Here is a 27062-nt window from a genome sequence, read left to right on the forward strand (position 1 = left end):
CAAGCTAACGACACGTTGCACCGTGATAACGTTGTTAGCTTGTAGATCTGTTCTTTTTTTCTTATGTGACGCCTTTGGTTCGAGTCTGTCTTGGGGCATTGATTGCACATACTGGAGTCAGAGCCTCACTATTGCACCGTATATGATTGCTATGATAGGCCTAGTAAATAAATGCCCACTTGCAAGACCTTCGCGGCCCACCAGCGGGGCCCGGCCCCGCAGGTTGAGTACCGCTGGTATTATAGAAAACACTCAAAGCTGTGTTTATGAATGGGAAAGCTTTTAAAGGAGTTTACAAGTGAAGGTTAACCCGTTCAATCCAGGAACACATCTGTGTAATTTTATATTTTTTTGGCTATTCAAAAATAGCAGACATACAAGCTCATAGCATGGCACCGAGTGCCGAGCTATGAGCTTGTAGATCTGCTATTTTAGAAAAGATTCTTGAAAAGTTGTGCAAATCTTTGAATATATATATATATTTTTAAAGCAAACATTTGTAACTCAAATCTTTACTTCATGGGGGTCCCTGGAAAAAAAAAACATTTTGAGATGGGGGTCCGTGGCCAAAATACGTATTTAAAAAGGTTTTCCAGTATGTTGCTTTGTGCCGTGCTATGAGCTTGTCATAGACGGATTAAAGTGAAAATGGGCCCTGTGCACAAAATCGCAACGGACCCCCCCCCCCCCCCGGTTATTGCGGTTATATTGGGCGTTTTGGGGTGTTTTTTGGTTACTTTATTTCGGTTTTAGGGTTAGGGTTAGGGTATATATATATATATTATATATATTATATATATATTTTTAAAAGCCTATTAAATCCAAGGCCCCCCATTGGCTCAGGGCCCTGTGCACGTGCACACTTTGCCCAAGCCATAATCCGTCCCTGGAGCTTGTACAGTATATCTGCTGTTTTTGAATAGCCAAAGAAATCTTAAAATGACACAGATGCGTTCCCGGTCTTAATGGGTTAAGGTTATGACTGCAGCACATTATATACAGTAGAGGTGAGACATCATTTACAACTGTGTGTGTGTGGCTGGATGCCAGGCTGGATGCCAGGCTGACTCACACATGTGTAGCACCATGTGTCATCATCATCGTCAGTTGGCCTACATAGCGTTGGCATGTGTTGGGCGCCGCATTGCCAGAGCCACGCGTGTTTGTGTTTTAAAAACAGAACGGGCAGCGTAGCGGCTTCGTGCCTTGTGTTGTGTAATAGAGGGATTGATGGGGCCGTGTGGTCACAGGTGGTTCTGTACCGTCAGTGTAGGCATGACAGCACAAGAATGAACACACACACACACACACACACACACACACACACACACACACACACACACACACACACACACACACACTGTTCGGTGTTACTAGCCAGCCGACATGACACCAATCAGTTGGTTTCTGTTAAAGCTCGATCGATGCCGGATCGTTTCAGCATACGATTGTGGTTCTTTTTTGTTATGACCTCTAATTGATTCTTTTAACTCCAATAATCAATTATTGTAATAATAATAATAATGCAACTTTTATGTCAGTAGTCTTTCAAAGTGAAACATTGCAATGACTCACAGAATCACAACATATCGAAGAATTATCACGGACATTATCACGTTTAATCAGTCTATTGATTGGTCAGTGGTTTTCAACCTTTTTTTTGCGTCAAGGACCCCCAAATTGACACATATTAGCCCAGGGACCCCCACTCAACCATTTTGATTCCTTGGTGGTCCCAATCTACACAGTAGTATCATCATCATCATTAGTGTTCATTTAACTCTGAGAGTGTACAAATGGAACGGTTCCATTTGTACACTCTCAGAGTTACAGACATATAAGGGTCAATTTGGTTCCTAATTAATTTGGCTGGGGACCCCCTCAAGGACCACTGGTGGTCCCCAGACCACTGGTTGAAAACCACTGGTCTAAGTAGGTGAGATACTGACCTACCCACGGGGCTCAGTAGGTGTTTTGTCGGTATTCTGTGGGTTGAGGAAAGTTTGGACAAACGTCTCACCCCAAAACATGATTCACGTTTCTGTGCCTGTCTGTACGTAACTAGGACAGCGCGTAGCTCAAGCAAACTTGAGTCACCAGAGGCACCACCGAGCGAGCTAAGGCGAACGAGTTGCCGTGCCGAACGTTGCGACGTTGAGACGGCGCGCCTCCGACGTGGCCCAAAACTATACTTTATAGAAAATGCCAGGGACTCAACCATTTCTCAACCATACGATATTATCGTATATCGCGATAAAAAACGTCCATGATAACAGTATCGCAGGGTACTGTAATTATCGCAAAAATGATCAGGCTTTTGGGAGCACCCCGGACAGTTGCTTGATTCAGTATTTAGATATTATATATATATTCATTTTATCAGACACGCCCCTCTCTCTAGTCTTAACATTACCTGCCAAGATATTAAACATAGTTTTTTATCCCCTTGCCAGCGTAATTACCTTAATCCGACGATCTTTGAAACGCAGTGGAAGCCAGATTGTGTACAAAAAAAGAGTCCCTGTGAGAAGGCGAGGGATCCATGTGTCCATTGGAACAATAACATTCCAACGCCGATCGGCCATTTTGGGGCTATGGCCCGTTGAAAACGGGTGGTTTTCAATGCAAAAAAAAGAAACTGAGTTAGGAGTGTTTTTCGAAGAATCCCATAGTCAGGGTGGATGGATGTGACGTTTTTTGGAATGACGTCACATCCACATATTTATTCTCTGAGTGACGATGGATCATCCCAAAGCTGTGTTAGGGTGCCCCTTGTGGAATAAAAAAAAAAAAAAAAAAAAAAAAAGATGATAGAACGACTTTATGCGTCCATGGCAGGCAACGTGTTAATTTGGTGAATCCATCCATCCACCCACTTATCCATCCATCATCCATCCAGCCATCCCTCTTCATCCACTTATCCAGAGGGTCGTGGAGGGAACAGTTCCAGCAGAGAATCCGTCTTCCCACATCATCCACTTAGCTCTGGATATAATCTCCACTGGTCCTTGGTCTACACATGTCACTGTGAACCACGTTATGTTTTATTTTTATGTTTCCTCTTCGTCTGCATTTTCTCCTGAGGGCCATCATCTTCCTCTTCATCATCTTTCTCTGATATGCTTCGACCCCGTTGCCATTTGCAGTTTGTTTGTTTATTATTATTTTTTTATTTATTATTATTTTATTTTTTTGCCAGACCCAAGGGGTCGGCCTACATGAGGCTTTGTACCTGTTTTCTCCATACATGGGTATGCCCCCTTTGCCCTTAGGCCCCAGCTATAAAAGTCTGTCCCCCTTTCGTCCATATATGGGCATACACAGGCTGACACGTCATGTGAAGTCCGGCTTATAAAATTCTGTCCCCCTTTCGTCCATATATGGGCATACACAGGCTGACACGTCATGTGAAGTCCGGCTTAGCCGTGACGTAGTGCTCTGATCTTAGTACTTATTCCGGGTTTGGCAGAACCAGGTCTCCTGGTCTTGTTAAATGGGATCACAGTTTGTTTCTCTTTTCATAGGGCTATGTTATGGTTTCAGTTATTGTTGGTAGTCATGGCCGCCAGTTCCCACCTGATGTCATGTGTGAGTTCAGACTGCTCCACACCGTACTGAATAACTGCTAGCTTGCATAACATCTTCAGATTAAGATTTAAATCTAAGATATACAGGTTAACGTCAACAGGTGTGTTGTATCCTCCAAAGAGGATGATACGATCTCCCACCATGCAACAACCCATCCAATAACTACCACATGGGGCTTTCCCTTTGGGCTCAACCTTCTTCCACGAGAGGATCTGTGGATTGAATTTCCACAGATCATTGAAGAAGTCCTTTGAGTCGCTGCCACCGAATACGTACAGCTCTCCATTGTAGGCAAAGGCTGAATGACCCGCGCGTCCTGCTGTAAGAAGCTCTGCAGAAGGTGTGCTCAGCCAGCAGTTGGTCTCTGTGTCAAACACTCTGATGTTGTTGTAGACGTCCCACTGGTTCCCCCTGCCCCCAAATACAAACATCTTTGTCCCGATAATGGTGGCAGAGTGACTTGATGAAACAGGTGGTGAAGTGCCTCTGGTGTTAATTAAAGACCAGACCATTGTGGTGGTGTCCAACTTGTAGATGTCGTTACTGCGTCCAGTCTGCTTGATGTTTCCTCCATAAATATACATGACCTTCCTCAGGACGCAGGCTGAGTGGTGGCACCTCCCTTCTGGAACGGTACCGGAAATATTGGGTTTGGACCATCTGTGGTTGTCCACATCAAATGAATAAAGCACGTTACAGTAAGGATATCCCCCCCAGATGTAGACAATATATTCTACCAGAACGGCTGTGTGACCCGCGCGCACGCAGGGAACCTCAAGGTGATGTTCTCCTCCTCCGGTTTTCACTGTGGTCAACTTCATCCAGCGTAAAGACAGTGTGTTGAAGATGTGGACATCCATATAATCACTGGGGTTGCGACTGTGATCGTAACCTTCAAAAGAGTACAGCTTGTGTCCGACTGCCACAGCAGCCGGCCAGGAAGGCCTATGTCCTCCTTTCAGATGCGTCGTCCAGTGAAACATTTCACACACCAGCACCACTGTGAATCAGTGCAACTAGTTTACAGAAGAGGTTAGAAGGCAGGGCAATGTGTTGCTAACAGTTTCTGAATGGTGTTGTGTTGGGAAATAGAATAACAACATTTAAAAGGACAATTATGTTGAATGTGATGACGATGGTGTGATGTCATTCCTAGATGACATCATTATTATGGAATAGCTAATGACGTTACTCGAAGTGAATGGCCACTTTAGCAAAATCTATAATCTGAAATGTGCTAATAATAAGATGTGTTTTGTCAGTACTATGACACCAGTACTATGACATCAGTCATCCATATTTGGGCACATCGAGATAAAGACACACAGACAGATATGCAGAGATATAGAAAGGCAACAACACCTTGGAAACAGAGTGTTTGTGGACTGTGGACCGGTAAGAGTTTGAGGCTCGATGCTCAGGAAGAGCTTCTACCCAGCAGCTGTTAAGAGTCATAAACAAGGACATGGTCAGTTCCTGTCTCTCTAGAATATCTAATCTTCTTCATCTTCACCCCCCCCCCCCCTCTAAGATATCTAAGATATCCAAAGTGGCATTTTAAGATTTTTAAGCATATTTACATCATCGCGATAATATCGTAAATCGCAATTATTTTGATCACAATAATCGTGACATGAAAATGTCATATCTTCCCATTCCTAATTTACATCATCCGAAATGGGTGGATTCAAATGGAATGGCAATAGAACCAAGTACTTCCTACCCGTACACTGTAGTGTTTTGGCCGTGTGTGAGGAAGACAGAGGAGAGTGGAATTAGTGAACGTGATATATTGTGGTGTAGGAAACTGCAGTGTGGAGCTTCTAGGGGTGAAAAAAAACTGGGGGCTATGGCCCGTTGAAAACGGGTGGTTTTCAATGCAAAAAAAAAGAAACTGAGTTAGGAGTGTTTTTCTAAAAATCCCATAGTCAGGGTGGATGGATGTGACGTTTTTTGGAATGACGTCACATCCACATATTTATTCTCTGAGTGACGATGGATCATCCCAAAGCTGTGTTAGGGTGCCCCTTGTGGAAAAAAAAAAAAAGATAATAGAACGACTTTTTGCGTCCATGGCAGGCAACGTGTGAATTTGGTGAATCCATCCATCCACCCACTTATCCATCCATCATCCATCCAGCCATCCCTCTTCATCCACTTATCCAGAGGGTTGTGGAGGGAACAGTTCCAGCAGAGAATCCGTCTCTTCCCACATCATCCACTTAGCTCTGGATATAATCTCCACTGGTCCTTGGTCTACACATGTCACTGTGAACCACGTTATGTTTTTATGTTTCCTCTTCGTCTGCATTTTCTCCTGAGGGCCATCATCTTCCTCTTCATCATCTTTCTCTGATATGCTTCGACCCCGTTGCCATTTGTAGTTTGTTTGTTATTTTCTATTTATTTATTATCATTATTATTTTTATTTTTTATTTTTGCCAGACCCAAGGGGTCGGGCTTACATGAGGCTTTGTATCTGTTTTCTCCATACATGGGCATGTTCACTTTGTCCCCCGGCCCCAGCCAAAAAAGTCTGTCCCCCTTTCGTCCATACATGGGCATACACAGGCTGACACGTCATGTGAAGTCCGGCTTAGCCGTGACGTAGTGCTCTGATCTTAGTACTTATTCCGGGTCTGGCAGAACCAGGTCTCCTGGTCTTGTTAAATGGGATCACAGTTTGTTTCTCTTTTCATAGGGCTATGTTATGGTTTCAGTTATTGTTGGTAGTCATGGCCGCCAGTTCCCACCTGATGTCATGTGTGAGTTCAGACTGCTCCACACCGTACTGAATAACTGCTAGCTTGCATAACATCTTCAGATTAGGATTTAAATCTAAGATATACAGGTTAACGTCAACAGGTGTGTCTTTGTCGTATCCTCCAAAGAGGATGATACGATCATCTCCCACCATGCAACAGCCCATCCAATACCTACCACATGGGGCTTTCCCTTTGGGCTCAACCTTCTTCCACGAGAGGATCTGTGGATTGAATTTCCACAGATCATTGAAGAAGTCCTTTGAGTCGCTGCCACCGAATACGTACAGCTCTCCATTGTAGGCAAAGGCTGAATGACCATAGCGGCCTTCTGAAAGAAGCTGTGGAGAAGGTGTGCTCAGCCAGTAGTTGGTCTCTGTGTCAAACACTCTGATGTTGTTGTAGACGTCCCACTGGTTCCCCCAGCCCCCAAATACAAACATCTTTGTCCCGATGATGGTGGCAGAGTGACCTGATGAAACAGGTTGAGGAGTGCCTCTGGTGTTGATTAAAGACCAGACCATTGTGGTGGTGTCCAACTTGTACATGTCATTAGTGCATCCAGTCAGCTGGTTGTATCCTCCATAAATATACATGACCTTCCTCAGGATGCAGGCTGAGTGGTGGCACCTCCCTTCTGGAACGGTACCGGAAATATTGGGTTTGGACCATCTGTGGTTGTCCACATCAAATGAATAAAGCACGTTACAGTAAGGACATCCCCCCCAGATGTAGACAATATATTCTACCAGAACAGCTGTGTGGCCCCCGCGCACACAGGGAACCTCAAGGTGATGTTCTCCTCCTCCGGTTTTCACTGTGGTCAACTTCATCCAGCGTAAAGACAGTGTGTTGAAGATGTGGACATCGATATAATCACTGGGGTTGCGACCGTGATCGTAACCTTCAAAAGAGTACAGCTTGTGTCCGACTACCACAGCAGCCGGCCAGGAAAGCCTATGTTCTCCTTTCAGGTTTATCGTCCAGTGAAACATTTCACACACCAGCACCACTGTGAATCAGTGCAACTAATTTACAGAAAAGGTTAGAAGGCAGGGCAATGTGCTGCTAACAGTTTCTGAATGGTGTTGTGTTGGGAAATAGAATAAAAACATTTAAAAGGACAATTATGTTGAATGTGATGACGATGGTGTGATGTCATTCCTAGATGACGTTACTCAAATTGAATGGCCACTTTAGCAAAATCTATAATCTGAAATGTGCTAATAATAAGATGTGTTTTGTCAGTACTATGACACCAGTACTATGACATCAGTCATCCATATTTGGGCACATCGAGATAAAGACACACAGACAGATATGCAGAGATGTAGAAAGGCAACATCACCTTGGAAACAGAGTGTTTGTGGACCGGTAAGAGTTTGAGGCTCGATGCTCAGGAAGAGCTTCTACCCAGCAGCTGTTAAGAGTCATAAACAAGGACATGGTCAGTTCCTGTCTCTCTAGAATATCTAATCTTCTTCATCTTCACCCCCCCCCCCTCTAAGATATCTAAGATATCCAAAGTGGCATTTTATGATTTTTAAGCATATTTACATCATCGCGATAATATCGTAAATCGCAATTATTTTGGTCACAATAATCGTGACATGAAAATGTCATATCTTCCCATTCCTAATTTACAAAAACTGGGGGCTATGGCCCGTTGAAAACGGGTGGTTTTCAATGCAAAAAAAAGAAACTGAGTTAGGAGTGTTTTTCTAAAAATCCCATAGTCAGGGTGGATGGATGTGACGTTTTTTGGAATGACGTCACATCCACATATTTATTCTCTGAGTGACGATGGATCATCCCAAAGCTGTGTTAGGGTGCCCCTTGTGGAATAAAAAAAAGAAAGAAAAAAAAGATAATAGAACGACTTTATGCGTCCATGGCAGGCAACGTGTGAATTTGGTGAATCCATCCATCCACCCACTTATCCATCCATCATCCATCCAGCCATCCCTCTTCATCCACTTATCCAGAGGGTCGTGGAGGGAACAGTTCCAGCAGAGAATCCGTCTCTTCCCACATCATCCACTTAGCTCTGGATATAATCTCCACTGGTCCTTGGTCTACACATGTCACTGTGAACCACATTATGTCTTTATGTTTCCTCTTCGTCTGCATTTTCTCCTGAGGGCCATCATCTTCCTCTTCATCATCTTTCTCTGATATGCTTCGACCCTGTTGCCATTTGTAGTTTGTTTGTTATTTTCTATTTATTTATTATCATTTTTATTTTTATTTTTTATTTTTGCCAGACCCAAGGGGTCGGGCTTACATGAGGCTTTGTATCTGTTTTCTCCATACATGGGCATGTTCACTTTGTCCCCCGGCCCCAGCCAAAAAAGTCTGTCCCCCTTTCGTCCATACACGGGCATACACAGGCTGACACGTCATGTGAAGTCCGGCTTAGCCGTGACGTAGTGCTCTGATCTTAGTACTTATTCCGGGTCTGGCAGAACCAGGTCTCCTGGTCTTGTTAAATGGGATCACAGTTTGTTTCTCTTTTCATAGGGCTATGTTATGGTTTCAGTTATTGTTGGTAGTCATGGCCGCCAGTTCCCACCTGATGTCATGTGTGAGTTCAGACTGCTCCACACCATACTGAATAACTGCTATCTTGCATAACATCTTCAGATTAGGATTTATATCTAAGATATACAGGTTAACGTCAACAGGTGTGTTGTATCGTCCAAAGAGGATGATACGATCTCCCACCATGCAACAACCCATCCAATACCTACCACATGGGGCTTTCCCTTTGGGCTCAACCTTCTTCCACGAGAGGATCTGTGGATTGAATTTCCACAGATCATTGAAGAAGTCCTTTGAGTTGCTGCCACCAAATACGTACAGCTCTCCATTGTAGGCAAAGGCTGAATGACCATAGCGTCCTTCTGGAAGAAGCTGTGGAGAAGGTGTGCTCAGCCAGTAGTTGGTCTCTGTGTCAAACACTCTGATGTTGTTGTAGACGTCCCACTGGTTTCCCCTGCCCCCAAATACAAACATCTTTGTCCCGATAATGGTGGCAGAGTGACTTGATGAAACAGGTGGTGGAGTGCCTCTGGTGTTGATTAAAGACCAGACCATTGTGGTGGTGTCCAACTTGTACATGTCATTAGAGCATCCAGTCAGGTTGTATCCTCCATAAATATACATGACCTTCCTCAGGACGCAGGCTGAGTGGTGGTACCTCCCTTCTGGAACGGTACCGGAAAAATTGGGTTTGGACCATCTGTGGTTGTCAACATCAAATGAATAAAGCACGTTACAGTAAGGATATCCCCCCCAGATGTAGACAATATCTTCTACCAGAACAGCTGTGTGACCCGCGCGCACGCAGGGAACCTCAAGGTGATGTTCTCCTCCTCCGGTTTTCACTGTGGTCAACTTCATCCAGCGTAAAGACAGTGTGTTGAAGATGTGGACATCCATATAATCACTGGGGTTGCGACCGTGATCGTGATCGTAGCCTTCAAAAGAGTACAGCTTGTGTCTGACTGCCACAGCAGCCGGCCAGGAAGGCCTATGTCCTCCTTTCAGTTGTATCGTCCAGTGAAACATTTCACACACCAGCACCACTGTGAATCAGTGCAACTAATTTACAGAAGAGGTTAGAAGGCAGGGCAATGTGTTGCTAACAGTTTCTGAATGGTGTTGTGTTGGGAAATAGAATAACAACATTTAAAAGGACAATTATGTTGAATGTGATGACGATGGTGTGATGTCATTCCTAGATGACATCATTATTATGGAATAGCTAATGACGTTACTCGAAGTGAATGGCCACTTTAGCAAAATCTATAATCTGAAATGTGCTAATAATAAGATGTGTTTTGTCAGTACTATGACACCAGTACTATGACATCAGTCATCCATATTTGGGCACATCGAGATAAAGACACACAGACAGATATGCAGAGATATAGAAAGGCAACAACACCTTGGAAACAGAGTGTTTGTGGACCGGTAAGAGTTTGAGGCTCGATGCTCAGGAAGAGCTTCTACCCAGCAGCTGTTAAGAGTCATAAACAAGGACATGGTCAGTTCCTGTCTCTCTAGAATATCTAATCTTCTTCATCTTCACCCCCCCCCCCCCTCTAAGATATCTAAGATATCCAAAGTGGCATTTTAAGATTTTTAAGCATATTTACATCATCGCGATAATATCGTAAATCGCAATTATTTTGGTCACAATAATCGTGACATGAAAATGTCATATCTTCCCATTCCTAATTTACATCATCCGAAATGGGTGTATTCAAATGGAATGGCAATAGAACCAAGTACTTCCTACCCGTACACTGTAGTGCAGGGGTCTTCAACGTTTTCAGGCCAAGGACCCCCTAGCTGAGAGAGAGATGAAGCAGGGACCCCCTAATCTATATTGTATACAATTGTGTTTCAGATTAAAGTTTTTTTTTAACTTAGTCTGCTCTTTTTTCCCTCTATACCTATAGCCTCTTTGCCAAAAATAGCCGATCTACAAGCTCTCAACGCCTCGCACCGCGAGGCGTTGAGAGCTTGTAGATCTGCTATTTTCGGCTAATGTTCCCCTCAGAAAAGGAATTCTAGGGTTCAAGTGGTTAATGTAAAAAAACGAAATCCTATCACACAAAGATTTGGCGGACCCCCTATAGTAGCTCTGAGGACCCCCTAGGGGTCCCGGACCCCCTGTTGAAGACCCCTGCTGTAGTGTGTTGGCCGTGTGTGAGGAAGAGAGAGCAGAGTGGAATTAGTGAACGTGATATATTGTGGTGTAGGAAACTGCAGTGTGTGGAGCTTCTAGGGGTGAAAAAAAACTGTGCTGAACTGACGGAATATCCACCGCTAAAGGAAAGCTGGAGGAAAGGGAACCCCTGAGTAGAATCCCTTATGGTGGAAAGACTCCTGCTAAACAAAGTCTGTCTGTGTGAGTGAGTGCAGACAGGGTCACGTCAGGGCTTTAGACAACCAGTTGTTCTCAAAACCTTTTCATGTCAAGGATCCCCAAATGAATATGTATTTTGCTGCGGGCCGGACCCCCCCTTCAAAAAGAGTTTGTACCGGGGACCACCCCATACAAGATTTGTGTTGATAAAAGGTTTCATAAATATTCCACATTTCTTTTCAAGATTATTTGAAAATAGCAGATCTACCAGCCCACAACACATCGCAAATGCGAGCTTGTAGATCTGCTGTTTTCACTATGTTTATCTGTGTAACCGAGTCAAGCTAAATGTAATGCCTCAACTCCTACAATTCCAAGTGCTTGTCAGGGGGTGGGGGTGGGGTCCCCAGTTCAAATATGATTATTTTGGGGGGTCCCCAGTTCAAATATGGTTATTTTGGGGGGTCCCCAGTTCAAATATGATTATTTTGGGGGGTCCCCAGTTCAAATATGATTATTTTGCAGTTCAAATCTGATTATTTTGGGGGGGTCCCAGTTCAAATCTGATTTATTTTTCGGGGTCACAGCCTGAAAGGGTGACTGTCATAGGGTACCCCAAACTAGGTGGCTGTGAAAAGGGAAGCTAGGTGCTATAATAACATTTAATAACTGTGTGTGTGTGTGTTCATTCATAGATGGTGAGCGAAAAGGTTGGAGGTGCTGAAGGAACCAAACTTGATGAGGACTTTAAAGAGTTGGAGAAGGTACATTCACCATGGAGTTAAAGAGTACAGTATCTGATGCATGTTTACATGTACATATTGTATTATTATACAATTGGGTGATAGACCCACCATTTATCTGTCTTCAATACACACATTATATACCATGTATAGACACACATACATACATACATACATACATACATACATACATACATACATACATACATACATACATACATACATACAGTACACACCGACCAATATGGCATTTATGGCACCGCTCTGATACCAATATGTTTGAGCAAGCAAATTCTTATATCTGATATATCAGCTGTTTGATGGATAGATGAATGGATGGATGGTACGGCTGTCACGATTATGACATTTGACTTGATGATTAATTGTCATACAAACGGGTGCCTTTTAAGCCTTGTAAACAAAAGTTGCATGGTTGCAGATTATGACAAAAACTTAAATACCCAAAGAAATTACCGACACCAATAATCTTTTTTTTTATGGCCAAAATACACCATATTTAACACTTTGCCTGCCCTAATTATTTCAGATTTTTTGCTGTTTTCTGCCAGAGATTTTTCATTGAAATTAAAAAAGTACTCAGGAGCCGAGATACAGAATTTTTAAGTTTTGAGTTAACAAGGAAGTGGATAGGAGTCTAGATCTTGAAAAATCATATCTCCTTGGTCAAAAAAAAAATCATTTTTTTTTCAATTGATTCAATAGAACGCATTTATGCGATCTTGGCGGCCAAGTGCGCTATTTAATAGATCGCATTTATGCGTGATTGGCAGAAATTGAGTTAATATTTTATACGAAATAGTGGAAATAGTGATCTACAAGCTCACAACGCGTCGCCATGTGACGCGTTGTGAGTTTGTAGATCGGCTATTTTCAAATAAAATCTTGTGGGGGAAATTATAATAAGTACATCTGGCAACCCTGGTTGGAGCTTGTAGATCTGCTATTTCTACTATTTTTTTTAAAAAAGTTTCAAAATCCTTTCTCAATATGGAAACGATTATGCAAAATAATTGCGATTATCTCAAATAATTGCAATTATGTAATAATTGTGACAGTCCTGATGGATGGATAGATAAGGTCTCTCTCCTCCTCCTTGCACCGTCAGAAAGCAGACATCACCAGCAAGGCGGTGGTGGATCTCATCACCAAGACGACAGAGTACCTGCAGCCCAACCCGGCCTCCAGAGCCAAGCTGTTCATGCTCAACACGGTGTCCAACATGCGGGGCCAGGTGAAGAGCCCGGGCTACCCCCAGGCCGAGGGCCTTCTGGGGGAGAGCATGGCCAAGTACGGACGCGAGATGGGAGAGGACACCAACTTTGGTAAGAGTTTAGTTAGTTGTCAGGCTTACGGAAGAGATTTCAATTCAGTGTTTTTCCCCAACAAGTTGATTTATAATTGTCTTGAGTTGGTTCAACCACAATTGAATCCTCAGGATCACATTGCGGAAGAGACCTTCATTTTTTTAAATGCCTCCCAGTTACAACAAAACATGAATCTCTACAGGTTCTGCATATGAATGCAGAATCTGTAGGAAAAGGACAATGTTTTTTGGTGGTTTCCATTTGTAGTCTGAGCAGTATTTGATTGATTGATGCATTGAATACTTTATTAGCAGTTTGCCAAAAAAAAAAAAACACCGGAAAGTACAGTTCAATCCAAGGTCTGCTAAGAGGATTAAAACCCAAGAAAGCCTATGGCTTGTTTCCATTGGGGTCGTTTGTACTCAACTCATCGAAACATTAATGACAGACAAACATACACTACTATGCAAAACATCATATAAACAGTTTGAAACCAAAACCAAAAATATGTACAGTAAACAGTTCGAGGGGGGGTGGGGAGGTCTAGGCTTTGACTTTTACAGGGGCCAGTTTCGAATTGCAGCCACCTGTAAGTGCTCTTTTAGAGCGGTTTTGAAGGAGAGTAGGGATTTACACTCCTTTACGACTGTTGGTAGGGCATTCCACATTTTTGTCACATAGCAGGAGAACAAATTTAACCCCTTGTTAGAGCCAAATCTGGGCTGGAATGTGATTAGTGGAGCTCCCTCTGGTGTTGTGATTGTGGACTTGATTGACGTTTGTGAAGTATTTTGACAGGTACATGGGTGTCTTTGTGGTGTAGTGAATCTTGTTCACCAGGCCCATTGCAAGTTGCTGTACTCTGTGTCCTCTACCCTGAGCCATTAAATGTGTTGTAGTAGACCAATCACGATTGAAAGGGTTTCGGTGATGTAAGGCTATAGCATCCAGGTTAATCTCTCAAGACAGATTCTGCTAACAGCAGCAACACTGAACATGTAACAACAACAATGAAGTTCTGAACATGTAGTGTTGTTGTTAGTGAGAATAAACACGGAAGCACCTGGGGAGGAAGTGGACTAAGAAAGGGGAGGTGCCGAACCAAGTTTTGTTTTTCTTATTTTTTTTAACCGAATGGGTTCCCAGATTGCATCCAGGTAAACGTTAGGTTGTGCAGAGCAGAAGAGCTAGAATGCATTTCCTGAAATACAATCTCGACTTGAAACCCGCTGGAAACCTTTAACAAATAGAAACACATTTCTTTCTTCTTATTTTTTTAGGATAGCCAATTACGTTTTTTACCACCTTTTTCTCCCCAATTTAGTCGTGATGCCAGTTCATTCCTCCCCACACATGAGGGTGAGGAACTCATTGCTATCAGTAGCAGCAATGAGTGAATTTGTGCTCTCTCTCTCCCTCTTTCTCTCTTTCTCTCTTTCTCTCTTTCTCTGTCTCTGGCTCTCGCTAGAGGCCTGGAATCTGATTTGACCACAAGAATTGGGTGAGGTGGCTGGGCAGGAAACTAACTATCTCATCTGTTGTTCTTAGCGACTACTAATCTTCACCAGCTGTTGACGTGTTCTAACCAGCCAAGTACTGCTGCACACGTTTAAATATCTGGTGGTCCGGGGACTCCTCAGGGGGTCCTTGAGGGGGGGTTCCAGCAATGAGGAACAGTTTGACCACTTTAACCATATTTTACACTTTAGGCTGTTTGGGAAAAATTGCCAATCTACAAGCCCAGCGATCGCCTATTTTCAAAACATTTGGAGGAAAACATTTTTTTTATACAATTCTGAAAGTTTTAAACTCAAATCTTCTCTTATCGGGGTCCCTGGCACAACATCCTTTCAGATGGGGGTCCACGGTCAAATACATATCAGTTTCGGGGTCCGTCAAATGAAAATGTTTGACTATTTGACCTGCATTCGTCAGGTGGCTGGTGTTAATATCTCTGGCCTGGAGGGAGAAAGAGATGGAAGTAGAGATTTGTGTGACAATAATCCCTGTTTATGGACCATGATGATGTTGACAGGATGAAAAGAGAGGAAGAGGAGGATTAGATAGGATTAGAGGGGCAGCGGTGGCCTAAAGGTTCTGAGGAGCAAGTTTGTAACTGAACGGTTCCCGGTTCGAGCCCTCTCCCAACAGCTGAAGTGACCTTGAGCAAGGCACTGACCGCCCCCCCCCCCCCCAGCTGCTTCAGTGGAGCTGCTCAGTAATAGACTGTGGTTGTGCTGGTCATCTCCCATGTTTTTATGTGTGTGTGTGAGTGTGAAGCAGGGCGCTCCTGGAAAAGATAATTTGTTCTCAGTGAACCTACCCTGGGTAAATAAAGGTAAGAAACAGGGTGCCTTAGGGTGCATCTCAGGTCCTTATTCAGCTGTGTCCTTGGCTAGCTCCTCTCTCCTCGCTCGAACCGGTAGTAGAAGTCGGTCCGCCAAGTCTGCCACTCGTGTCTCTAATTCCTACTCCATGTGTTTAAAATCGCGTCAAATAAGAACTGTGTTCCAAAAATAAACAAATGATCCCGGCGGTTTTACTCTTATAGTTATGAAGCATCAACTGACGGTGAGAAAACGCTAATGTTACTTCCGCCGAATTAGTTTTCACCAGAAACAGAATGTATCAAATATAAGTGACTGACTATCATAAACGATACAGAGCCACCTCCCTGACAATATCGCCTAGACAGTTTGTTTATTTTTGGACCACAATTCTTATATGAGACGATTCCAAGATGACCCAATGTTATTCTCCATAGAGAAATTACTTCCGCGACCCAGGGGATGAGCGAGTGACGTCAGGACTTCTGTACTCTAGTGTGTCCTACCAGGAAGACTTAACCCATGCAGATCATTAACATCACAACATGTCCCTTTTGACATAATTGTTTTGCCAGGCGGTGCCCTCGCCGACATGGGGGAGTCGATGAAGCGGCTAGCGGAGGTCAAGGACTCTCTGGACATCGACGTCAAGCAGAACTTCATCGACCCGCTGCAGGCCGTGGCCGATAAGGACATCAAAGACATCCAGGTATACTACGAGACGGAACCGTATTCTTGTCACGATGTTGTCACGTCATCGGCTGCACAAAGAGATCCGTAATAACATGGATGATGATGATAAACAGATGACAAGTGACATGACTGTGGATGCTGTTCAGTGTTGATTTCGTCTACTAAAAGTATGACGAAAAAATGATCGTTGACTACCTATTTTCACTGACGAAAACGAAATAAAAACGAAATAAAAACCACGCTATAATGACTAAAACTAAGACTAAATATATTGACAATTTCGCCAACAAATAAAAACTAGACTAAAATGTTAGTGAGGGATCTAGTGGAGAAGAGATCCAGTAGAACTAAAAGACAAGTCATTTTATGTTTGGTTGCGCTCGGGTGTTGCGCTCTGAAAATAGCAGATCTACAAGCTCACAACGCGTCGCGCTGCGACGCGTTGTGAGCTTGTAGATCGGCTATTTTCAGCATGCAACCGAGTGTAAAATCAGCCATTACGACGCCATCAAGGCACGGCCGAAATACATTTTAGTCGACTAAATCAACTGTAGATTTAGTCGACTATAATCTTATGATATTTAGTCGACTAAAACTAGACTAACAGTAAAACATTTCAGATGACTGAAATATGACTAAAACTAAATGGAATTTGATTCAAAAGACTATGACTAAAACTAAATCAAAGTTTGCTGTCAAAATCAACACTAATGCTGTTTTCTCCTCCCTCTCTCCTCCTCATCCACCCTCAGCACCACCTGAAGAAGCTGGAGGGCCGGCGTCTGGACTACGACTACAAGAAGAAGCGCCACGGGAAGATCTCCGAGGAGGACCTGAGGCAGGCCCTGGAGAAGTACCACGAGTCCAAGGAGCTGGCGGAGAGCTCCATGCACAACCTGCTGGAGACCGACGTAAGATAAATACATAAATAATTGACATATCAATGAATTGACTAAATCAAATAAAAAAAAAATAGGGCGAGGTTATACTTAAAATAGCCAATCTACAAGCTCACAATGCCGCGTTGTGGTTTTATAGATCGGCTATTTTATTATTATTTTTTTTTTTTTTACAACATTTGGAAACAAAACAAAACTAAATTTAAATGTTGCCCCCCTAAATCGATTAGTTGTTTTAAGGTCGATTATTGATTTTTGAATATTGATTAAATTGATTTGTTCAGTTAACTGTCACACCCATAAATAGGAGTGGTTCCTTAACATTGGTACCACTGGTTCAAACCTGGTGTCTTTGTCCTGCTACACTGTTTAATCAGGGAGTGGTCAGGTTTTATGAAATAAGAGCCGTGGGAATATTCTGGTCCATGGAACATGATCTTGTCTATCCGCTTACGAGAGAAAAGGTTGCTTCTTTTCCATATAATAAGTAATAACATAATTCACCACATGAACCCTAGCATCCCTATTCTGGGCATGTCATAATAGGCAAGGGAAGTTTATTTGCATTGTATATTTCAACAAAAAGGCAATTAAAAGTTTTCTACATAAAATATTAAGCACCGAGACATTAAGACACAAAACATGAAGAGATTGCAAAAGAAATGCAATACAAATATAAAAGTCTGCATTCCCAAGTTCCGCTGTCCCTGGAAACTGTAATTCTCAGTTCCGCTGTCCCTGGAAACTGTAATTCTCAGTTCCGCTGTCCCTGGAAACTGTAATTCTCAAATACCATCATAAAAGAATACAAGAACGCTCGCCCCAAAACACGCTCGCCCCGGGTTTAATCCTCAGAACGGTCGCCACCGGATATTCCTTAAACGTACTGTAACCTCTGTAAAACTATGGCTAAATGACCTAAAACCAACCTTATTCCTAAACGTAACCTCAGTAAAACTATGGCTAAAACCTAAAACTAACCTTATTCCTAAACGTAACCTCAGTAAAACTATGCCTACGCCTAAACCTATTCCTAACCTTAACCAGTAAAACGAATACAAGAACCGCTGGGGGCAAGCGATCTGGTTACCCTCATAAAGTTGTGTGTGACCAGAACTAGGTTAGAAGCATTGTTCCTGGTTAGATCCTATTGCCTGCACCGTCAGAGTCATATAATTCAGTAGGTCACCACTTTCACTGTCACAGTGGGATATCTTTTTTTTTTCTTTCATTCAGGCTGCAGCCAGCATTATAGAAAACACTTTCTTGTACCTTATTCAGTAGCCACAAGGTTGCTCATCCATACTGTCCTTATCCATGCCAGTTTGACAATATCCAAAACAAATGCAATCAATTCAGCTTATGCCTAATAACCTTGGGGCTATGTATTACAAGTGGTACAATCACAATACATATTATTGATAAGTTACATGAGAACAGTATAAGATGCCAGGCAACCATTGTGGATGGCTGGACATTTAGTCAACTAAAATTAGACTAAAACTAAAACATTTCAGACGACTAAAATATGACTAAAGCTAAATGGAAATGTATTCAAAAGAATATGAAAATTAGCATTGTGTCGCTGGCTGCCCCAAAACGACTTGTCTTTCCCAGCCAGCCAGTCGGTTACATAAGGTCTTTGAGGGCAACATGAAGCATGTGATGAAGCATGTTTTCCACTGCGACTCGCTGTAAGGTAAACCTGCTCGACGACTCTTGTTTGGCCCAACTTGTTTACACTTAACCTTGTTCACGCCAACAAGCCTTAATGACAAGACGTTCAGGTCCTTGACTCCTGAGTGACTGGAAGTGGTTACAGGTGACAATACAATATGTGACAAATGGATTGTGACAGACGCTCATAGCCATAGCACCTTTTTTAAAGCTCTGTAAAACAGCTTTGATAACAAAAGGATACCGTAATAGTGGAAGATAATTAAAGAGATGACATTTGATTTCATCATCATCGTCTTTTATTTAGACTCTTTATGTAGAGTACAGCTGAACAGGGCAAGCCCTCATTTTCAATGCAGCCGAGGTTTCAACAACAGACACAACCCAAACCCATTACAGATTAACAAGGAATGTAAATCAGAGTACAGTTACAAAATAAAACAACTTAAACGGCACATAAAACAAGTCAACTAAAACAAAATAGCTTAATTAAAACGGCTGCAATCACGGTTAAAAGTGTTAAGGACCATTGCTCTGAACTGACCGAATGATGGCAAGGAGCTCATTTTTAAAGACTTTTGAAGCTCATTCCAAGAAGTTGGACCACTGACAGACAGAGAAAGCTGCCTTGCCCGACTCTTATCTGAGCTTGAGGAACCTTGATAAGTGCTATTGTTGTTCTATCTAATTTATGTCGGGTGTCATTGTTTAAATAATAGTTTTCCCCTTTGTGTCTGCCAAGGTTGTAGTAATTAACCACAGCGCGTCATAGAGAATATGTGTTTAGTTTTTGTCTTTACAATTTATGGATAAAATTGGATGTGAAATCTACTTTTCTTTGTTTTGTTTTCTTTTTTATGTACATGTGAATAATAATTTTTTGATGGTATGATGTTTTGTTTTAATTTCACAATACTGCAGTGGTGGAAAGTACCAAAATGTTTGAAAATAGCAGATCTACAAGCTCACATGATGCGACGCGTTGTGAGCTTGTAGATCGGCTATTTTCAAATAGCCTATGAATAAAATAGAGCTAAAGTGGTTCATGTATGTTTCATAATGTAATAATTTATATCTGAAAAGTAACTAGTAACTAAAGTTTTCAAATAAATGTAGTGGAGTAAAATCACAATATTTACCTCTGAGATGTAGTGGAGTAGAAGTAAAAGTATTGGGAATTGGAAATACTCAAGTAAAGTACAAATACCTCAAAATTGTACTTAAGTACAGTACTTAAGTAAATGTACTTAGTTACTTTCCACCACTGCAATACTGTGTGTGCGCTTTGTTTTTATTTCACAATTGTGTGTGTGTGTGTGTGTGTGTGTGTGTGTGTGTGTGTGTGTGTGTGTGTGTGTGTGTGTGTGTGTGTGTGTGTGTGTGTGTGTGTGTGTGTGTGTGTGTGTGTGTGTGTGTGTGTGTGTGTGTGTGGGGTAAGCAGGTAGAGCAGGTCAGTCAGCTCTCCTCTCTGGTGGACTCTCAGCTACGGTATCACAAGGAGGCCGTGCAGATTCTGGAGGAGTTGACGGACAAGCTCAGAGAAAGGTCAGCAGTGGTCCAACCAAGTACATTCACTTATAACTCAATCACTGCCAGAGTAAATAAATAAATAAATAAAGCCCAGACTTTGGTTAGCAGCAACGATCGGGGGGGATCGATCATACTGGAGATACATATTCTGTGACTAGTTGAAAAGGTAAGATAAGCGAAAAATCGCTGGCAGTCTTGGCTTTATTTATTTACTCTGGCAGTGAATGAGTTAACTCTCTGCCAGAGTATTTTAATAAAGTACTCCCCCAGTGCCAGCGATTTTCTTGTTTTTTTTGTTGTTATTTTGTTATTTAAATTCATTTAAGTTTGTCTGGTTGCGGTTTTAAACACATACGACAGATGACCCGCAGAGAGCAGCAAATAGACACCTCGATCACTCACTCACTCGCTTGACCCCCCCCCCCCCCCCCCCAAACAGGCTTAAACAGTCCACACGTCATAACCGGATGTGACGTTTTCGCAGATCTCCGATCGCGCTTTAGTACGATGTGATCGAAGACGATGACTGTTCGTCACCCAGACTAAAGACAATAGAAGTGGAGCTCTCCGTTAGTTTTTTTATACCGTGTGAAAAAAAATGTTTTTCCCTATTCTGGCCTAAAATGACCGGGGGGGGGAAAAAATGAGAACCGGAAAGGGAATCTGCGTCATGAATCCGGAAGCCGTGAGTCTGAAGGAATCAGAAAGTGAAACTGATGATGAAAAATTAACAGAATAGCGCGATCACAGTAAAAAGTAAAAACTCAGGATTTCTCGTTCTGGCACTGAGGGCATTCAGAAAAAACTTGGGATAACTCGGGGCTTGGCACTGAGAGAGTTAACATAATGAGCCTGTATGTTGCGTGTACGCAGGGTGAGCGAGGCCCAGTCTCGCCCCAGACGTCAGCTCGCCCCCAGACCCCAACGCCAGCCCAGCATCGACAGCTACGGAGAGGCGGACCACTCCAACGGAGGATACTCACCCGCCCAGACGCACCCCCCAGCTTACTCTGCAGGTAAACCCCCCTCCCCACACACCCCTTACACCCCCACACCGCACAACATACAGCTCCCTGTCTATTCTGTACATCAGTGGTTCTCAAAGTGGGGTTCCCCCCCATCTCCCAGGGGTCCTTGAGGGGGTTCCAGGGGGTCCTCAGCTAAATTATTGATAGTTACTGTTAGCACCAAAATGGACCCTTACAGGTCTGTAACTCTGAGAGTTATAGGGGTTCTGTGGACTAATTCCTAACTGGGGGGGCCTTCAAATTAAAGAAGTTTGAGAATCACTTATGTACACGCATGTCTGTCTGAAAGCAGCTGGTTGATGTTTTTTATCCCCTCGGTAACGATCCGTATCTTTCCTCTGATGGCGTGAACATGATCCAGGCCCCGCCTTCCAGAGAGCGTCCTCGGTGAAGAGCAGACCGCGTGAGTGTGACACACAGGGGCCCGGCGTGGCTTCTAATACGCAACCCCAGTGACTCGGCTAATTGAACTCACATTGTCGTGTATTTGTGTGTGTGTGTGTTTGAGAGATGGACAACAGTATGCAACTATGCATGCATGTATCAATGTGTGATTCTTTTAAAATGTATTTAGTTTTACATTATAGCAGTGCACTAACCCCTAGACCTGTCACAATCATACCATTTTAGTTGTTTTTAGTTGTCATACAAATAATTACGATTATTTCAAATAATTAACTTTCAGCCTGATCTCACAAAACACTGTGAAATAGCACGGATTGACAATTCCGTAGAAAACCCGAAAAGCTGTGCATTACGATTCTGTGCCTATCGGTACAGAAGACTGACGGCACTGAGTAGGCTCAAGCGAACGTGCAACGTTCGGGGCGGCAACTCGCTCGCCTTAGCTCGCTCGGCGGTCCCTCTCGTGGCTCCAGTTCGCTTGAGACCGCGCGCCTCCGACATGGTCCAAAACGTAACGGAGTCAATAGAGGGGATTCGCGGCTCCTATGCACAGGTTTTCTTGTCGTCTATGTACGGAATGTCAATCCGTGCTATTTCACCTTGTTGTATGAGATGGTGTTGATGTGATGATTGTGACAGGCCTACTAACCCCTCTGGTCTGCCCACTAAACCCAACCGGGTTTAGTGGAAGAGATCATGGGACCCCTAACGACAGACAGTTCATATACACACTGAGCATCCTGCATGTGGATGGCCTTTATAGCACTGAACCTTTTGTTTATCTGCATTCCCATTTGAACTTTAGTTAAGGCTGGGTGATATAACTTTTAAGTCAATAGCATGATTATTTCAAAACGTTTGCATCGATTACAATTAATGAAAGATAATCTTTTTAATTGTGAAACTTTTTTTTTTTAATGATTTTTTTTTTTTTTTTTTAACATTTTTTTACATTTTGCCACCGTTGAAGTACTAATACAGGTACAAGTGGTTAATCGGACTAATGGATTTAGTATTAAAATATGAAGAATCTTTATGATTTTTTCTTTGTCAATTTGTTGATATATAAGAACTATTAATGATATAATGGATTAACCTACATGAACAAGATTAAGTCTGTTAGAGGTTTGGATATATGATCAGTTAATTGCCCAGCCCTAATTGGAGTGTTTCTAAGGTTCTTAATGCATTGGTTTGCTGAGCTGTGCATCTGTGGCTGTCTGCCTGCTTACATAGAGTCAGATCTACTTCTGAACATCCAGAGCTACAGTAGAGCTTCCTGTGTCCACATGGGTTTTATGTTGGGGAATGTTTTTCACCCAATGATCATATTACATTTTCTTCTCATTCACAATAGTTATTAGTGCAGATCAAGGTTGTTAAAGTTAACTAAAACTAATAAAACAAGGCTTTACAAACGATAACTAAATGAAACTGTATTGTGTGCCTACGAAACTAGCTAAAATCATAGGGAAAAGTCTTTAATCTAGTCTTTAAACCCTGTTGTCAAAGCCCTTTGACAAAATAAAAAAACTAAAGTAAACTAAAAACTTGTGAAAAAGGACAACTAACTATGATACCCTTGATATATATTGATATAGAAGTGTATACATTTCAGGCTAGTGTTTTATGTGTTCTGTTCCTCCTACTGATGATGCTCACATCCACTCTGTTCCATCAAGCCAACATTTCTATCAATAACTCTGTGATGCATTGAGAATCAAGCTTTTGTCACACGCTTTCATGGTAAATGAAGAATACCAAATACCAAAAATGTGGCCATAAGTAAAACTAAAATGTATATAAAACAAATCTGTTCATAAACAAATAATTCCATTATCATTATGGATTCTTCATTCAAGCAAACACAAATCCTCCATAAATTAATCACGTCACGTTGAGAGTAATTTAATTTTGATCCGAGGAAAAAAAGGCATTTTGGTGGTGAAGTAAGGGAAGTTCTACCTGTCCACTTTCTTTCTATCTCTCTCTCTCTTTTTCTCTCTCTCTCTCTCTCTCTCTCTCTCTCTCTTTCTCTTTCTCGTCCTTCCTCCCTTTCTTCACCACCATCACAGTATTCCACAGACATCAGTCAACTCTCTCATGTCTTGACATTGTGGTGTCTCTCTCTCTCTCACTCTCTCTGTCCCGTGTAGCGGAGGCGTGTGTCAAGGCCCTGTACGACTTCGAGGCGGAGAACGAGGGCGAGCTGGGCTTCCGCGAGGGCGACGTCATCACCCTGATCAGCCAGATCGACGAGAACTGGTACGAGGGCACCATCCGCGGCCAGTCGGGACTCTTCCCCAACAACTACGTGGAGGTGGTGGTCCCGCTGTCGCGCTGATGATGAGAGGGACCAGACGGCGTGCGTGCTGCTGGTGGTCCAGGATAGAAAAGGGTGGAGGAGGATGATTGTAAGTGTCAGACTAGGGAATCTCAAGTTGTCCAAAAAGATGTCTCCTCCTCGTCTTTTTTTCATCATATTTTTGATGGTAAAAACGTCTCCAGACGGGGGGACATCTTAAAAACTTTTCACATGTTTAATTGGGATGAATATTATGGAAAAATAATTGTGTTTTATACAGTTCTTGAACACAGGAGGAGGAATCATGATTCGTAAAAAAAATGAAGTGAGGAAGAAACGGTGGAACTGTGAAATCCTGAGTGTTATTTTAACCCCACTTAATCCATTCAATCCGGGGACACATCTCTGTCATTTTAAGATGTCTTTGGCTATTCAAAAATAGCAGATCTACAAGCTCATACCGCGGCACCGAGTGCCGCCGTATGAGCTTGTAGATCTGCTATTTTTGAAAAAAAACGTGACAATTTGTGCAAATCTTTGAATATACGTATTTTTTTTAAAAGACATTTGTAACTCAAATCTTTGCTTTGCATGAGCTTGTATATCTGCTATTTTTTTGAAAAGCCAAAGAAATCTAAAATGACAGAGATGCGTTCCCCGATTGAATGGGTTAATATATTGGAAAAACATTAAAATATATCTGTATTTCAAATGAAGAATTTATATACAATAACAGCGCATCTACAAGCTCACAACACACAGTGATTCGGGCGCGTTTTGGGCTCGTAGATGAGCAATGTTTTTTTGCACGACAAAGTATAGAGAGGGCTTTGGGGCGGTTAACTCTCTGACCGTTTCTTACTGGAGTTACATTAACACTCAGGATTTAGCAGAGCGGGGTTGAAGGGCGGCGTATTATGAACGGGTGGGTTTGTTGTCGGCACAATGGGAGCGTTTGTTTAGGGGAATGGACAAGCCCCTGTGTGGGTTCAAGTCCACCCTCTCCGAGCACCAAGGCACTTTCTTTCTACACTCTCCACACAACACAACACTACACTACACTACAATACAATACAATACAATACAATACAATACAATACAATACAATACAATACAATACAATACAATACAATACAATACAATACAATACAATACAATACAATACACATTACTGCCTTTTACCCACCAGGACCCTTTGAAGATGTATATCTACACCCATAAATCTGGGTTGTTAATTTCAACCTATTCAATCCGGGAATGTTATTTTTAGATTTCTTTGGCTATTCAAAAATGGCAGATCTACAAGCTCGTAGCGCTTATATATATCGTAGCGTGGGACTCAGTGCCCGCGCTATGAGCTTGTAGATCTGCTATTTTTGAAAAATCGTGAAAATTAGTGCAAATCTTTGAATATATATATTTTTTTAAAGCGAACATTTGGAACTAAAAGCTTTGCTTCTAGGGTTCCCTGGAACAAAGCATTTCACAAATGTTCCCTTTATACTTTATATATATTTAAAGATTTGCACACATTTTCACGATTTTTTCAAAAATAGCAGATCTGCAAGCTCATAGCGCGGCACTCGGTGCCGCGCTATGAGCTTGTATATCTGCTATTTTTCAATAGCCAAAGAAATCTAAAATGACACGAGATGTGTTGAATGGGATTGAATGGGTTTACTGCTCTTTTAGCAGGAGTTCAAATGAACCCTCCAGAATTTACCGTGCATGAAAGAAACTATTAGTCGTTGGACAAGGAACAAGGAAAAGTTAATGAATTTTGTGTGTAATCATCGGTTCTCAAAGCGGGCTCCTGGGGGACACACGGGAGTCGTTGAGGGGGTTCCAGGGGTCCATTTGATTCTCATGGTTCCATTTTTATGCTCTCACAGTTATGGGGGTTGAAAATATAAAGTTTTTGAGCCGCTGATGTGTATATACAGTATATTCCCTTATAGGACTATGATCATGGTTGTACAGTAGTTATCTTGGTACTGTCCACACACACACACACACACAAACACACACACACACACACACACACACACACACACACACACACACACACACAGAGTCATGAGAACAGTATGTTCCTGCCCCAGCATTCCTTTCTTCCTCTGCTGATGTTGTCATCGAGCTGGAGCCAACATGGAGGAACTGTGTCCACCTTGCAGCCACTCTCTTTCGCTGTCCTCTACCGCCATCTGGTGGACAGACACGGAAGAGCACTTAACTGTTGGCTATTGTTTTTTTAGTGAACCTGTTCCCATGAATGACTTAAACCCTTCTACACACACACACACACACACACACACACACACACACACACACACACACACTACATTGAACGGGGGTCCCCCAGGGCTCTGTCCTTGGCCCAATCCCCCCCCCCATCTACACCAAATAAAGCAGGATCTACAAGCTCTGTGAGCTATTTTCACGGAATGTTTGCCCCCCCCCCCCAAAAAAAATAGGGATGCTATAGAGTTCATGTGGTACTTAGTTGCTTGCCATTGTGGTGCGCTTAAAAAAATAGCAGATCTACAAGCTTACGACGCGTCGCTGTGCGACGCGTCGTACGCTTGTAGATCTGCTATTTTCAGGCCTATTTGCAACTTAAGTCTTAACGCGGGCGTCATGCGTCTATTCTTGTCTTGGCCAGTAGACTGGATGTATGACATTCAGGGGGTTTTTTTAGTTTTAAAAATAGATGCTGGTGAATATAGAAACTCCTGCAGTCTATGAGCGTTGGTTAAATGTGTGTTTTCTTATTGTCATCCAGGGATTCTGTGGGGAAATTTAAAAACGTGTCAATTATGCTTATTTCTAGACCTAACAAATATTTTTCAGCAGTCATTTTCAAATGTGGGGAAATGTTGGTACAAATGATATGTGATGAATTTT

The 27062-nt window shown here is 42.5% G+C and overlaps 3 protein-coding genes across 5 annotated transcripts in view; 1 reads left to right on the forward strand and 2 right to left on the reverse strand.

Annotated features, from left to right (window-relative positions):
- LOC311044699 (endophilin-A2-like) overlaps nt 1-24611 on the forward strand; it is a 32843-nt gene extending 8232 nt beyond the window's left edge. The window contains exons 2-9 of one of the 3 annotated variants that reach the window (XM_084056444.1): nt 11922-11990; nt 13096-13312; nt 16197-16330; nt 17067-17225; nt 20329-20435; nt 21294-21436; nt 21810-21851; nt 24010-24611. In XM_084056444.1, coding sequence (XP_083912570.1) covers nt 11922-11990; nt 13096-13312; nt 16197-16330; nt 17067-17225; nt 20329-20435; nt 21294-21436; nt 21810-21851; nt 24010-24197 — 1059 coding nt within the window. In that variant the 3' untranslated portion in view covers nt 24198-24611. The remainder of the gene's footprint in view (nt 1-11921; nt 11991-13095; nt 13313-16196; nt 16331-17066; nt 17226-20328; nt 20436-21293; nt 21437-21809; nt 21852-24009) is intronic. The other 2 variants (XM_084056445.1, XM_084056446.1) reach the window with 2 other exon arrangements.
- LOC311045980 (kelch domain-containing protein 3-like) lies at nt 3540-7345 on the reverse strand (the record flags this gene model as incomplete). The annotated part of the gene is made up of 3 exons (XM_084058050.1): nt 3540-4588; nt 6529-6691; nt 7100-7345. The coding sequence occupies 3 exons, from the start codon at nt 7343-7345 to the stop codon at nt 3540-3542; spliced, it is 1458 nt and encodes a 485-aa protein (XP_083914176.1).
- On the reverse strand, nt 8886-9791 carry LOC311045981 (kelch domain-containing protein 3-like; the record flags this gene model as incomplete). The annotated part of the gene is made up of 1 exon (XM_084058051.1): nt 8886-9791. The coding sequence occupies one exon, from the start codon at nt 9789-9791 to the stop codon at nt 8886-8888; it is 906 nt and encodes a 301-aa protein (XP_083914177.1).
- Nucleotides 24612-27062: the final 2451 nt, after the last annotated feature.

Source organism: Gymnoscopelus microlampas, assembly GCF_963454915.1.
Source record: "Gymnoscopelus microlampas genome assembly, chromosome: 5".
In the NCBI taxonomy this organism is placed as follows: Eukaryota; Metazoa; Chordata; class Actinopteri; order Myctophiformes; family Myctophidae; genus Gymnoscopelus; species Gymnoscopelus microlampas.